Consider the following 13,665-nt stretch of genomic DNA (forward strand, 5'->3'; position numbering starts at 1 on the left):
GTTACACCCCCTGGGGCCAAGGAAGTTACAGAAGCTGCCCTGGTTTCCTGCCAACTGCCCCAGCATTAGCCTGACATTCCCCCACTGGTTCTGCATTAGGAATGAACTCCCTGCAGGTGAATCAGAGAGGCTGCGTTTTTTTTCTTCACTTCTGATAGGAACTGTCTCGGAAGCAGCAGCCCACGGCACTCCCATCGCCGGCAGGGCCAGAGGCTCGGCTCCAGGGGCCACGCTGTTGGTTGCGTGCTCTGCCCTCGGCGTCTTCTCCATCTGGAGAGCGAGCTGCCCCTCTCCCCGTTCACCCATCGGCACTTCGGGGTTGCGGCAGTTGCCCCTCTGCCAGTACTCCGACCTCCTCCGGGTTCTCCCTGAATCTCAGACTAGCCCGAGAGACGGCCGCGGGCCGATGGAGAGAGTGACATTTTCACACTGCGGGCCTCTCTGCCTCTTAATGGGTCATGAGTTCAATGCAGAGGGTTGCCACTAGCGATTTAGGAAAGGAAGTGGAATGGCAAAGTCACTGGAATCGCCTGGAGCGAAGGCAAGCTCTGCCCCACAAGTTTTTCTTTCCGTTGTCCGCGTGTGTCATCACCGGCATCACGGTCCTCCGGCTGCAAGATGCAATGTGTTTCTACTGTGTTTCTAACGGCAGGTCGAGGTCAGAACCTTTGTGAGCCTCGGGTATCGATGATGAAAGCCAGGCTCTGAGGGGCTGGGGAGTGCCTTGCCTAAGGCCACTCAGCAGTAGTCAGTGTGGGGCTCCTGACTGTCCCTCAGCTACCATACCTTGCAGTTCAGGATTGGGCAGGAGGTTCTGCGGGCAGGGTGGGGCAGGCAGGTGCTCATGGGGGGGGGGCAGTGGAGGCCTGGCATCGCCTGGTGCAGGGACAAAGGCCCTCCCAGGGCCCGGCTCTCACTACCCACTCCCTTTTATAGCCTCAGACCCCCCAGGCTCCCTTCCCTGCCCTACCCTAGCTGGGTGAGGCCCAGGGTAGGCACAGGTCTTTCCTCATTCTGCCACGCGCGGGAGCCCTTCAATCTCACAGAGGCCTGGAGGCCCAGCCTGTGTCTGGGAACCCCCGACAAGCTCCCCATGGGCCTGTCTGTGTGGGCCAAGTGGGCATTCTCGGGTGTGTGCATGCGTGTGTGGTGAAGGCCTTTGTGTGTCTGCATGTCTGTGCTCAGCTGTGTCTGGCCCTGCGCATGTGCATGTGTGTGTGTGTGTGTGTGTGCTGTTTGCCTGAGTGTGGCTGGGGGAGAGGCTCAGCGTGCGTGCCTCTGGCTGACTTTGGGAGCCCTTCGGGTGACTGTGTGACCGTGTGTGTGAATCCTGCATGAGTGTGTCTGACCCCGTGTCTGCTAGAGTCTGTGCATGATGGGCATCTCTGGGCACAAGTGGGGAGGTGTGACGCCGTGCATGTGTGTGCACGTATGCCCGTGTGTGTCTCCAATGATCCCTGCTCCTTTACCCTCCAGCCCCCGCTCCTGGGAACTGTGTGGCAGCCTCACGTCACAGGGGCCACCAGCAGCTGGTTTCCTCCCCACCCCGCCCCAGGGCTCCCCACCCCCCCACCCGGCCACCCTGACTCTTGGCTCAGAGACAAAGCTGATGTCAGAGCTGAGCTGACAGCTTCCTTCTCCCACTGGATTTTCCAAAAGAGAGAGACCACAGCTCGGCTCCTATTAAATAATCTCGGGGCAGGGGGTGGGGAAGGATATTTCACTCAATGATTTCCTGAACTCTGAGGCAATAAACAGAACAGGAAGCAGCCCCATGGACCCACTCAGCCTGAGACTGGCCAGCACCAAGGTGGGGCCTGGCCTCCCACCCCCCACCTTCGCCTTGAGACAAGCTCGCTGGGACCACCCCGACTCTGCCCAGAGATGATGTTGGGAGGTAGCCAGGCCCTCTCCCCAGTCCGTCCCTCAGTGCCTGGGGGACTGAGGGAAGGCTTTGAGGGTGGCGAGTGGGGGGTGGTTAGATGGAGAGGGTAGAGTGGTCCCCGTCCTCCCAACGGGTGGGGGAGATGGAGGGAGGGGGTGAGGTCTAGTTGAGGTTGGACCATTCTCTTCCCTGGGAAGAGAAGAAAGGATGAGCCCCCCGGAAGCAAGGGGAGAGGAGTGGGGGATGGGACCAGGTAGGACAGCAGCTCATAGGGAGCAGTGAGGAGAGGACTAGGCGCCCCTGCATCCTTCGGGTAAGTGGGTGTGATGCCTACGTCCACCAGCCCTGCACCCTTGGGCCACTTCAGCCTGCTTCCTTCCCTTTCTGGGGCGTGTGGCTGGCATGGCCCCAGTGCCCTCCATGAGCCCCTCTCAGACCCATGTCCCCCAGAGCAAACCATTACCAAGCTCTTGCTGGACCCCTGTTATCTCCAGTCCTGACCGCCTTCTCCAAGGGGCCATCCGACTCCAGGTTTCACAGACATGGAAACTGAGGTTGGAGACTGGAGTAATTTGTTCTTGGTCTCACAGGGTGTGATGGAGTCAGCTCTCCACCCACGCCTCCACAGCCTCCTCAAATCAGGAGCCAAGAAGCCAAGTGTGGTCTGGGCAGCCTGGCGGACTCACTGGCAGCAGGGGGCACAGGGGTCCTGAGGGTGACTCGCCCCAGGGGAGCCCCTCCTTCCGTGTGGGCGGGCCTCTCAGCTGCTTATCGGCTGCAGGACTCCGTGACACAATCCTGTCTGATCTCCTGCCCAGCCGGCCTACTCCACCCTGCCCCACCCTGGACCCCATTTCCGAGTCCTCCCTTTCTGGGAGGGACCAGCCTGCCCTGGGGTCACAGTGCGATGTCTGACGGGCCCGAAGCCCATGCAGGCCCCTCAGTGGCCATGCCTCCCCATGCTCTGGCCAGTGAGCTGGCAGCAGGGGGCTCTCACCGAAGCAGGACAGTGGCCTGGAGTCCCCACCCTGGGGCTCCCCACCCAGAGCCCACCTCCCTACTGAAGTCAGGTCAGCCTGGGGGAACTTAGAGTCCATCCCAGCTTCTGCTGGCCTCAGCGCCCCCACTTATAACGGGAAAAATCTGGACAGATGAGTCTGGGGTGCCAGGGGAGCTCTGCTGTCGCCGTCAGAGTCCAGTCCAGACCTCGAGTCCAGTCCTAGCCCTGCCATTTATAGGCTGTGTGCCTCAGATAGGTGACCTCATCGCTCAGGCCTCAGTTCCAACTGCCACAAAGTGGGACACGATGTTATCAACCTGCGAGGTCACCAACGCCCTTCAGAAAGCCCTGGCAGGCACCAAAGATGTGCCTGAGTTACTGATGTCATCTTTGCTAGTGAAACTTCATGGGTCGGGCCCAGAGAGGGGAAGTCACTTTTCCAAGGAAACACAGCAAATTAGCAGCACAGCCTCACCTGGACCCTCAGATGAAGCCCCTGGGTTTCAGCTCTGAGTGGCTGTGAGAATTCCAGAAAGGCGCTACTTGGAGCCTGTCTTCCCATCTGTAAACCGGGCCCAGAAAAGGCCATCAGTCTTGAAAGAGCTAGAAAAGGCCCTTAAGGAGTGGACTATGGGGTGAGTTGTGGGGATACAGAAAACCTTGCCAGCCCAGTGGGAGTGAGGGCCAGGGCCAGGGCCAGGGCTCGCTGCCCAGAGAGCTGAGCCGCTTAGCTCAGCTCCAAGCTGCGGACTGCAGCGCCCCCCACTGCCTAGCAAGCAGCAGGCGTCAGGGCCAGGACACCACCAGCTCCAGGCCGGCCTGGTTTGGTCAGGGCCTCTTCCAGAACCGCGCAGGGCAGGATTTGGGTACTGAGGAAGCGGGCAGGGATGTCTGAGGTTCAGAATGGAGGGGGGGCAGGGACCGTAGGCCAAGGCTGGGTAAGGAGACACAATTCGAGAGGTCGTTGAGGGGTCTCCTCACTGCCAGGCACCTCCTGGGGGCGGAGGAGTGGGGAGGGGGAAACGGTAAGGACTGGCCACTAGGGGGCGTCAGGACCCCGCGCACTGGGCCTGGGTTGGGGGCGGCTGCCTTGGGCCGGCTGCAGCTCTGGGAAGAGGAAGGGGGGGAGGAGGGACGCCACTGCCCCTTCCCGCCCACCTCAGGCCCCAGGACCACCTGGTCCCCGCTTAGGACAGGCCCTGGGGACGGTGTCCCCGCCCTCCCAGAAACCTAGCGGTTCAAGCCCCTTGTGGGATTATTTGCGCCCCACCTCAGGTTCCAAGCTCCGTGCAGACTTCCTTTCTGTTTTTCCTCCAACCTCACCATGGCCCCTGAGCTGGTGCTTCCACAACTGGGCCCCTCTTACAGAGTAAGCAAAGCACAAAGTGGTCCAGTCCTGGGCTGTCCCAAGGTCAAAAGCAAAGGGGCCGTGACCTTGACTGACCCTGGAGCCTCCCACAGGGAAGTTCACTTTGGCAAAAGCTGTCATCACCCTTCTCCCCAAAGCACAGCAGACAGGTGCCACACCGTGACCCACCAAGTCTCCCCTGGAGGGACAGGACCCTCTGCCCGCCTCATCTTCACCTGCAGAAAGAGGACCTTGAAGGTCCCTTGGGAATCCAGGAATTGATAGCCCCAGAGGGATGACTTCTCTGGGGTCACAAAAAAGCCAGGATTCTTTCCTCCCCATTTTGGGTTCTCTCCTCTGCCCTTTAACCCCGAGATGATCTTTAACCCTGCACGTGTCCACCTGACGCTTTCCCGTCTGGTCTGTCCTCTTTACCTCAACCATCTACCTCACCCGTCACACAGATAGGAGGACTGAGGCCTGGAGGACATGTGAGCCACCAGGTGCCTCCCAGACACATGAGGGAGGAGGTCTTGTTTGCCCTGCTGAGGATAAATGTGGGGGCTTGCGTCTACCCACCCTTATCTCTGCCCCGTCAGGGAAGCCTACCGTGGTCTGTGCCCGCACAGGGCCCTCCGGCGTCTCTCAGGGTGGGTGCCAGATCTTCAGCCGGACACTGTTGTCTTCGGGGCTGGGGCCCCTCTGCTTCCCTCTCCTGCTGAGTCCTTTCTGGAGCCGGCTCCAGACCCTGCCCCCCACTTGACTTCCCTCGAGGGCTGGGTGGCTCTAAGACTCCCCCCACTTCTACCCCACCCCACCCCCGATGAAGAGATGGGGCCAACAGGGGCAGAGAACCCCAGATTCCTGGCCAAACGGCACCTGACACAGGTAAGACAGGATCTTCAGGGTGGGTGAGGGGAAAAGTGGGGCCAGAGGTGGGGAGGGGGGTCCCTGTGCCTCAGGCCCCTGCCCGGTGCTGTGTGGCGAGGCTGCCGGGACCTGAGTCACAGCTGACTGGGCGGCGCCCAGCCCTTCTGGGTGACCCAGGCCGGCATAAGGCGATGACTGGGCAGCCCTCCGCATGACCGGCCAGGGTCGGCCTTAGGTATTTTGACTCAGACCTGCCACAGACCGTGTGCACCAGGGCCATGCTCCCTTGTCCCTGTCCCCAGAAGAGTCACAGGGCTCCAGCCACCCCCCTGGATACAGTCCCATTCCAAGCCACAGCTCCCTACCCTGGCACCCACCTCGGAACCCCAGAGCCACCTAACCCATCCGGTCCGCCCTCCTCCACAATGCAGGGCCCCACCTGCCCAACCCCCTCCCTCGGAGACCTTCGCCCCTCCCTGAGCCCAGCCCTCGGGGACGCCCCAGGAAGCAGGGAGTGGGGCTGGCCTTGCGCAGGGCTCCCCACTCTGAGTGTGGACTGTGACCCTTCCCTCAGCGTGGGAAAGGGGTTCTGTGGACAGTCCTGGTTCCAGGCCTGCCTGGTGTGGGGGCGTGGGGGGAGGTGCAGGGAGACAGAGAGCTAGAAGAAAAGAAAACCAGACAAAAGCAAAAAGGGGAGAGAGAAAAGAAAGAGAATGTTGCTTGTGCACCTTCTCAGTGACAGCTTGTGACAGTGCGGCTGCGACCCTGTGTGTGTGCTGCCTCCAGCCCGGGAGGTGGGCCGAGTTAGGCCCTCGTACAGAGGGGGAAGTTGAGGCCCAGCCTGGGAGGTTACACGGCTTAGGGGGGGAGGGCTGCGGTTTCAACTCATTCTGTTTAACACTCAAGTACTTTCTCATCCCATGAGAAAAGGGGGGGGGATCACGTTAGAACTGGTGGCAGTGAAGGCGACAAGGGCCTGGAGGTCAGAGACCGGGCTCTGCCATTTGCAGGCCGTGGCTTTGACTTTTAGGTGGGCAGTCAGTGCCCGGCCCCCATTGCTGCCTGTCCCCGGCAGCTGCCCTGCCTCCCAGGCCCTCCATCCCGGGGAACTTTCCGTGAGGCAGCATTGACTAAGGGGCTGCGACTGTCACCCTGAAAACTTGAAAAAGAAAACCTGGCATGGAGTCGACTTCAGCAGCAGGTTCCCACGAGGCCTCCTCTGGCTTCCCAGGCCGTGCGGGCTCACCCACAGCCCGTGGCTACTCTCTCCCTTCGCATGAGCCATCGTGGAGAGCATTCGCTGTTTGCAGGCTCCTGGCGGATCTCCACCCCAGGGAAAGCGTGCCTCATGGGGCGATCGACGCACTCGGTGGCACAAAAGCTATTATTAGAACCCTGCCCAGCTGCCCGTCACAGCAGGTGGCCATGGGAACCACTGTCTCACAGCAGCAGGTGCTGTTTGTGTGGGACCCCGGGCGATCAGAGAGGGGTCGTTCTGACTCTGGACACGACCCCCTGCTAGCAGCCCTCAGCCCAGGGAAGTCCCGCAAGCCCCTCTGGGTCAGGGTAGGGGAGAAGGAGGAGACATTTGAGGAGACCCTCTGGGCAGGCAGTGGGGGGTCAGGACGCCAGCTGGGTGTGCTGAGACTGGCCGGCAGCATCGGCCTGGTGTGCTGTGATGAGGACTTCAGAGTTGATGCCACGGGCAGTCGGACAGGAGGGAGTCATCGGAAGTTTGTGAGCAGGAGACATGAGGGTGAGATTTTAGACCGTGTCCAGGGAGCCAGGACCCCGCTGACGGTAGGTAGAAAAGAGGGCGTGTGCCAGAGACGGGGTATAGGTCTTTGTGGTCAACGGGAGGAGAGGCTGCAGGAAGAGAAGGAAATGGGTTGGGGTTCTGGAACTTCAGTGGGGGCACACGGGACGCAGAAAGGTGTGAGGCTGGGCGTCGAGTTTGGCCTTGAGGTACCCATGGATGTTCCTGGCAGCTGAGTCTGTGGATCTGGGTTTGGAGAGAACCAGGCTGGAAACAGAGGCCTGAGGACACCTGCAACTGCAGTCTCATCAGCAGTGTGGTGGTGATGAGTCCTCACAGGTGAGACCCCCAAGACCCCCGCCCCAGAGTCCGGAGATCCTCGGTCTGCTTTCTGTGGTATGGGTGCCGCCCCAGCTCTAAGCCAGCCCGGGACCCCTCTCCTGGGGCTCACCCACAGAGCTGGGGGGCTGGGAGGGGCCCAGCCAGAATTGGGAGACAGCCAGCCTGGGCTTCCCAGTTCTTCCTCCTCAGACCAACGTGCCCTCTCCGTGGGCGACAGCACTCCCGCTCCGAGAGCCTGAGCGTGCCTGGCTTTCAGTTGCCACCTCCCACCCACAGCTGCCCAGCAGCCCAGCCCGAGGAAAGCCCCCAACCCCCTGCCGGGGCAGGGCAGAAAAGAGGCCGTCTGCTGTTGACAGCACCTGGGTGGCACCTCTCTGAGCCAGACTGCCTGGCACTCTCCTCAGTGCTTTGACTTCCGAGGGGCCCTCTTCTGTCTTGCTCTCCACTGAGCTCCTGTTGCGGGCGGGCACTGTGCTGGGTGCGGGGCAGAGCAGAGAGAAGCAGACTCGGTCTCCTGGCCAGTGCAGCTCCAGGCCAGTGAGGGAAGTGGACGGTCATGCAAATGCCGTACCGGTGATGGGGCGGTTTTGAGAGAACAAATCACCAATTTGCTGGGCCTAGACCATGAGAACAGCGTTCCAGACAGAGGGAACAGCCCAGGCAGAGGACAGAGCTCGCCCAAAGGTGGCCAGCGTGGAAGGAACAGGAGTAAAAGGGAAAGTCCAGCAGGGGGCCAGTGGAGAACCCCTACCAGGTACTTAAGTAAATAGCCTGGATGCCTTCGGGCCACTGCTCGGCAAGACGGCCGGTTGGGAGTCAGGGGCTGAGAGCTGCAGCCCAGGCCCCGCACTGTGACCTGGAGCGAGATAGTCCTCTCTGAGCCTTTTTGATAACTCCGATCCTCAAATGCTCAGAACCTTTGCCCTAACCGTGCCACCTGGAGGCACCTGTATCCTTTAGACCGCAGAGTGAATGTCGCCTCTTTCAGATGCCACCCTGACCGCCCACATCTCTTGGCTCTCACACTCTATTACCTCACGCTGCTTCGTTTCTGCCGAGCTTGCACCACCACCTTGGACGCACCCGTTAGCACGTTCGATTGTCTGTTGTCTGCCAGCCCCTCACCTGGGAGCTCTGCGCCCTCAGGGACTCGTGAGACTGTCAGCAGAGTCAAAGAGGCTGGAGGGTAACAGGACGACACTCCCACCCTGGCACCTAACAGACTTGAATTCAAAATGTGCTCTCCTGCAGCACGTTGCTCGGAGGACGTGGGCAGGGGACTAACTCTGAGACTCAGTCTTCTCATCCACCAAGTGGATTGTATCTGTTGAAAAGAGTCCTGCATGGGAATCTCCTCCACTTCTGTTATCAAGTCCTGTTTCCACCTTTGGCCCCAATCCCAGGAAGCAGGAGTAGGCGGGGACTGATCCAGGTCAAGTTCACGGGCTTCCAGTAAATTAACCCTTCCTTTGTAGCATCTGCCTTAGCATATCATCCATCAGCCTATGGGTACCCCTCCTGAGGTGGTGCCATTGGGAGGAAGCCCAGTTTTGGGGGGCCCGATGGAGTCCCCACCCTCCTAAGGCTCTTCAGGAAGCCGTTTTAAGCACATAAGCAGGTCACAGGCCACATCTGAGGCAGGATCTGTTATTATCTTGTTCACTTCATGCGACACACATCAGCACACACACCCGGCCACACGCCCACAGGGGCCAGACAAGCCACACACTCCAGCCTGCATCCCCCCCCAACCCTGTGCTCCCGAACCCGGGTGCCCCTGGTCTGCAACGTCTCAGGGGAGACCTGTTCAGACACAACAAACTCTTTGTCTGTGTCTGAGACGCCCCCACAGTCAGAGTGGCGCAGGAGACTTCCCTCCCTGGATAGGGCAAGGAGCTCCAGCCCTCAGGGACTCAGATGTAGGGCTGGAGCCGTCCAGGTGGTTGCTGCTTGTGGCCTGGCCACCTAGGGACCACCCCCTCTCCAAGAGGTCAGCCTACCCCAAATCCTTCCCCACGAGGCAACAGAGAGACACAGGGGCTTTAGAAACCAGGCAAGTTTTAAATATATGTTGGCACAATATTAACATTAAATATACATCATAAATAAGCCTCATAAATTAGAAAAAAAACACATAAAAATTGATAAATTAATTCTGTCCCTGCAAGGAATTGACTCATAACCCTTCAGGAGGACAATAGTTTCAGCATGAGAAAATTCCAAGATGCACCAGCAGGGGGAGCACTCAGCAGCCAGAACCCAAAACGAGGCTAGGCACTGGAAAGTCTCCTGCAAAGAACGCAGTCTGCACCCCTGTCCATTTGCACCGCCCGTCCCGATTTATGGAAAGAATTGGAACTCCACCCTATGTCATCGAGTTCCAGCAGCTCACAGGCAGAGAGGGCTTTACACGGTCCCCAACCCCTTCGATTCACAAAAGCAAAATTGAGATCCTGGAGGTTAAGTGGCTTGCCTGAGGCCACACAGTGAGCTAGGGGCCAAGCTGGGACCTGAGCCCCTTTCCTTGGACCTTCCAGATCAGTGCTTCTTACATGACACCGTGCCCCTGTCATAGCTGCCTAAAGTGAGGTCACCCAGACGTCCAGGTGTCTGGCCCGAGACTGGCGATGAGGCATAGGAGGCCAGCTCAGACCCTGACCTCCCCCTTGGAACCACGCCACCATGGAAAGGAGGAAGTCTGGGGGCAACAGCTTTGCAAGTCATGAGAAGGAAGGGCCGGCAGACCTCCGGGGAGCAGAGTTGGGGGAAAGGGGGGCCAGTCAGTCTGGCCATGAGTCAGCCTGTGTCATCAGACCCCTGAATCAATGGAAAGTTGGCCCCGCGTGGCCTGACCCAGTCACCCCACTGGGACTGAGGAACTCACAGCTGGGGAGGCATGCTGGTCTGATCCTATCCCCCCAACCTGGGGGGAGGTAGAGGAGCCCACCTAGCTCTCGCCCCTTAAAGTGCACTTCTGAGAGGTGGGAAGCAGGTCTGGAGACCCTGAGGCGGCACCATCCGAGGAGCACCTGCTGATCCTTCACCTGCTGTGGGGTCCCTAAGGCTACCGGGGCAGCTGTCCCCTGGACACGAGCCTCTTGCCCCTGCCAGAGGGTTGCATCCTGTGCATCCCCTTCTGCAGGACCCGTTGGGGGCTGTGTCTCCGGTTCCTCCGGCTCGGGGTCTCCCGCCACCTGCGGAAGACCTGTCCCACGGAGTGCATGAAGCGGTGGTAGCCGCGCAGGAACCGACAGCCCTCCAACTTGCGCTGAAAGGCGTCTGAGGCAGGCGTGTGTGGTGGCCAGGTCCCCGGGCTGGCCAGAGTGGGCTCAGCCGCCTCCAAGGAGCCTCGAAGCAGCTGGTCCATGCAATGGATGTTGTTCCTGATCCCACGAATGTACATCTTCACCATCCCCAAGTCCTTGACTTGGGGGTGGTCCTGCTGGAAAGTAATCAGTCTGTGTAAGACGTGGCCAAGTTCTCTGTTGAGGGTCCGCAGGAAGCCCCTCCTGCTGAGCCCCTGCAGGACGTGCTCGCTGGGAAAGACCCCGGGGCGCTCTTGGCAGTGCTCTTTCAGTCCAGACGTGTCAAGGCCTTGGATGCGGATCTGGAGGGGAGGGAGAGTCAGGGGTGAGTGCCGGGGCCCGTACCACACACACACAGCCGAGCCCGCTCTGGTCGGCCTTGAAATGCTTGACCGTGTCCAGCCCCTATCCCAGCTGCCCATTGTACAGATCCAGACGCTGAAGCCCAAGAAGGGAGAGGACGCCCTGGTCACTGCAGGCAGGGTCAGAGGGTGGCAGGGGGCCCTATAGGGATGACCACACAGGTGGGGATTGTGGTGTGGGGCGTGTCAGCGGGAAGGTGACCGTGAGCTTTAGGAGGGCAGACTGTTTTGTTCACTGCTGCACCTCTGGAGCCACGAACACGGCTTGTGATAGGCATGCGCTGAACACGCTAGACAAATGGAGGGATGGGGTCGTGCGGCCGGGTTCACACGCCAGGCCACTGAGCGAGGGGAGCTAGGGTTAGGCCTTGGGTGTTTGGCATGGTCCTGGAATAACATAGGGACTCAGTCTCTTCACCCCCACCCCCCTATTGAGTTGGGGTTGAGCAAATGGGAGTTGGGCCCAATTCTTTCTGGGACTTAGTCATGCCCTAACCCAGAAGTTCTCTGAGACTCAGATGCCCCGGGGGCCGGGCACTCACATAGTGGTCCAGGAGCCGGCTGGTGTCTTGCATGAAGTCCACCTGAAGCTGGAGCTGCTTGAGGAGCTCTTGGCCGTTGCCTGAGCAGTTGCCCGTGGCCACTGGGTGCAGGAACAGGAGTCTGAGGATCAGACCTGGGGCAGAGAAAGGGGGTGTCACCCAACTTGGCAAGGAAGCCCTGGGGGGGCAGCTTTGAGAGGGGCGGGCGCAGCCCCCCAGCCAGCCCCTGTGCTGTGGAGGGCAAGACTGGGTGTTTTGTGTGCATGGGAGTGCCTGCTGGGGCCACCGACACCCGTCCAGTGAGTTACCGCCCGGCACCTGAAACAGTGGCAGCGATTCACCACATAGGTCTTTAGGAGCAAGTTGTGGGACCTGCCTGGAGCTCCTGTGCCTGTCAATCCTACCTACCTGAGGAGCTGACATGGGGTGGCCCAGGTGGGCAGCTGTCTGCAAGACCTCCGGCTAGGGGATAGCTCTTGCCACAGGGCCCCCTGCCACAGGACTGGAGCTGAAGAAGGGTTGCCCAAGTTATAAAGGCCAGCCACTCCCCCAACCTTGAGCCTTCCTCCTCTCTCCATAAGTGGCCACTCCTGGCAGGCTCATAGGGATGCTGAGGGCCTGGCAGAACACCCTGAGGGGCTGGGCTCAGTTTACGGCTCCTCTGCCTCCCCCCCTCCCCACCGGCAGCCACGTGGTCGGAAGGGGCCTGTGGTGCAATGGCCCGGAAGGCAGTGACACCATGTTCGCTTCCTAAGAACCATCCGGCCCCTTGGGGAAGACGCTGCTGGGGAGGGTCGAGGGGCTGGGCACCCAGGCACAGCAACCACAGCGCACCTCTCGCCACCTCCCCAGGGACCTGCCGAGTGTGCAGGTGGGACCAGGGCGTCTGCCTGACATCCGCCAGGTCTGTGGGAGGCTCATGGGAGCAGTTGTGGGCCCTCCCGGGCTGCACACAGGGGCTCCCGGGTTGGTGAGATTGAGGGCTCTGGATGATGTCACATGGCTCTGTGTGTGTGTCACCCTGTGGGTGTGGCTACGTGTGCTGTGTGATTGTGTGGGCTTCAGAGCCCCTGGGCCCGGCTGACTGTGTCTGTTCATTCCAGACCCTGCAAATCAAGGCGAGAAGGAGGCCCCTCCGGACACTGCACTGTTTTTCGGCTCAGCTTCTGCAGCTTCCTCCTCTACACGGCACAGCCCCCGCCTCCCCCTGCTGCCCCAGCTTCTCTCCTAAATCGTCCCCTTCCCCTGCTCCCTTGCTCCCTGAGTTGCCTTTACATTGCCTCCCCCTGGAAAGCCCACATGGGATACCCCTTCTCCACACTGTGAAGATGCTGTGTTCTCAGTGGACCCCTGTCTTGGCCTGACCTCCTGGCTCTTTTCCCATTTCAGCATCCTTCTGGGCAGTGCCTGGTCTCCCCAGCTCCCACAGGACAGAGGGTACCCCTGCTTCCTGCCGGCACCCATGGTTCAGAGAAAGTGGGTGCTGGTGGGGAGGAAGGAAGTACTTACTGAGCAGCGCCCTCCTCGTGTGCCGTGCCCACATGCTGGGTGTCCAAGCTCTGGCCTGTGCCTGCTGGGGATGACACCTCCAGGCTGGGAGTCCTGCGGGCTGACAGCCACTTTATTGCCTGCCAGAGCGATTGGCCAACACCTCGTGAGGTGGGTGGGGAGGGGGTGGGGGGAGGGCAGGCCTTCTGGGAACATGACCCCAAAAACCAAAGTTTCCACGAGCCAATGGGTGCTGGGCACAGCGGCATGCCTGCTCCTCCTCCTGTTTTCTTCGAATTCGTTCTTCGAGGTCAGCCCCACGCCCAAGGATGATGCAAACGGCAGCCTCAGCCTTCCTGGGTGAACGAGGAGCAAGGGGGTCCGTGCCATGCGCAAGGTGCTGGGCCTGGGACAGAGGGGAAGCCTGCCAGCTGGGCCCCTTGACGGCCAGAGGGTCAGTCTTGGCCCAGCAGCCAGCAGCCTCACAGGNGAGCCAATGGGTGCTGGGCACAGCGGCATGCCTGCTCCTCCTCCTGTTTTCTTCGAATTCGTTCTTCGAGGTCAGCCCCACGCCCAAGGATGATGCAAACGGCAGCCTCAGCCTTCCTGGGTGAACGAGGAGCAAGGGGGTCCGTGCCATGCGCAAGGTGCTGGGCCTGGGACAGAGGGGAAGCCTGCCAGCCGGGCCCCTTGACGGCCAGAGGGTCAATCTTGGCCCAGCAGCCAGCAGCCTCACAGGGCGCAGGCCAGTGTGGTTTGGGGCTGAG

At 60.5% G+C, this 13,665-nt stretch overlaps 1 protein-coding gene across 1 annotated transcript; it reads right to left on the bottom strand.

Moving 5' to 3' along the window:
* Positions 1–9,319: 9,319 nt before the first annotated feature.
* Positions 9,320–13,058, bottom strand: OSM (oncostatin M). The gene is made up of 3 exons (XM_037052495.1): positions 12,920–13,058; positions 11,411–11,544; positions 9,320–10,808 (listed from the first exon to the last, which is right to left on the bottom strand). The coding sequence occupies exons 1-3, from the start codon at positions 12,951–12,953 to the stop codon at positions 10,266–10,268; spliced, it is 711 nt and encodes a 236-aa protein (XP_036908390.1). The 5' UTR covers positions 12,954–13,058; the 3' UTR covers positions 9,320–10,265.
* Between the last annotated feature and the right edge of the window lie 607 nt (positions 13,059–13,665).

The sequence above is a fragment of the Sturnira hondurensis genome, unplaced genomic scaffold (assembly GCF_014824575.4).
Source record: "Sturnira hondurensis isolate 20B ecotype Veracruz unplaced genomic scaffold, ASM1482457v3 Scaffold0007406, whole genome shotgun sequence".
Taxonomy (NCBI): Eukaryota; Metazoa; Chordata; class Mammalia; order Chiroptera; family Phyllostomidae; genus Sturnira; species Sturnira hondurensis.

What these genes read in the sequence shown, in the direction of transcription:
- OSM (XM_037052495.1), bottom strand. Translation starts at nt 12,953, where the DNA reads ATGTGGGCACGGCACACGAGGAGGGCGCTGCTCA. An exon ending in CACGAGGAGGGCGCTGCTCA is followed by an intron (nt 11,545 to 12,919) that starts GTAAGTACTTCC and finishes TCTCTGCCCCAG; the next exon opens with GTCTGATCCTCAGACTCCTG. An exon ending in GCCGGCTCCTGGACCACTAT is followed by an intron (nt 10,809 to 11,410) that starts GTGAGTGCCCGG and finishes CCTCCCCTCCAG; the next exon opens with ATCCGCATCCAAGGCCTTGA.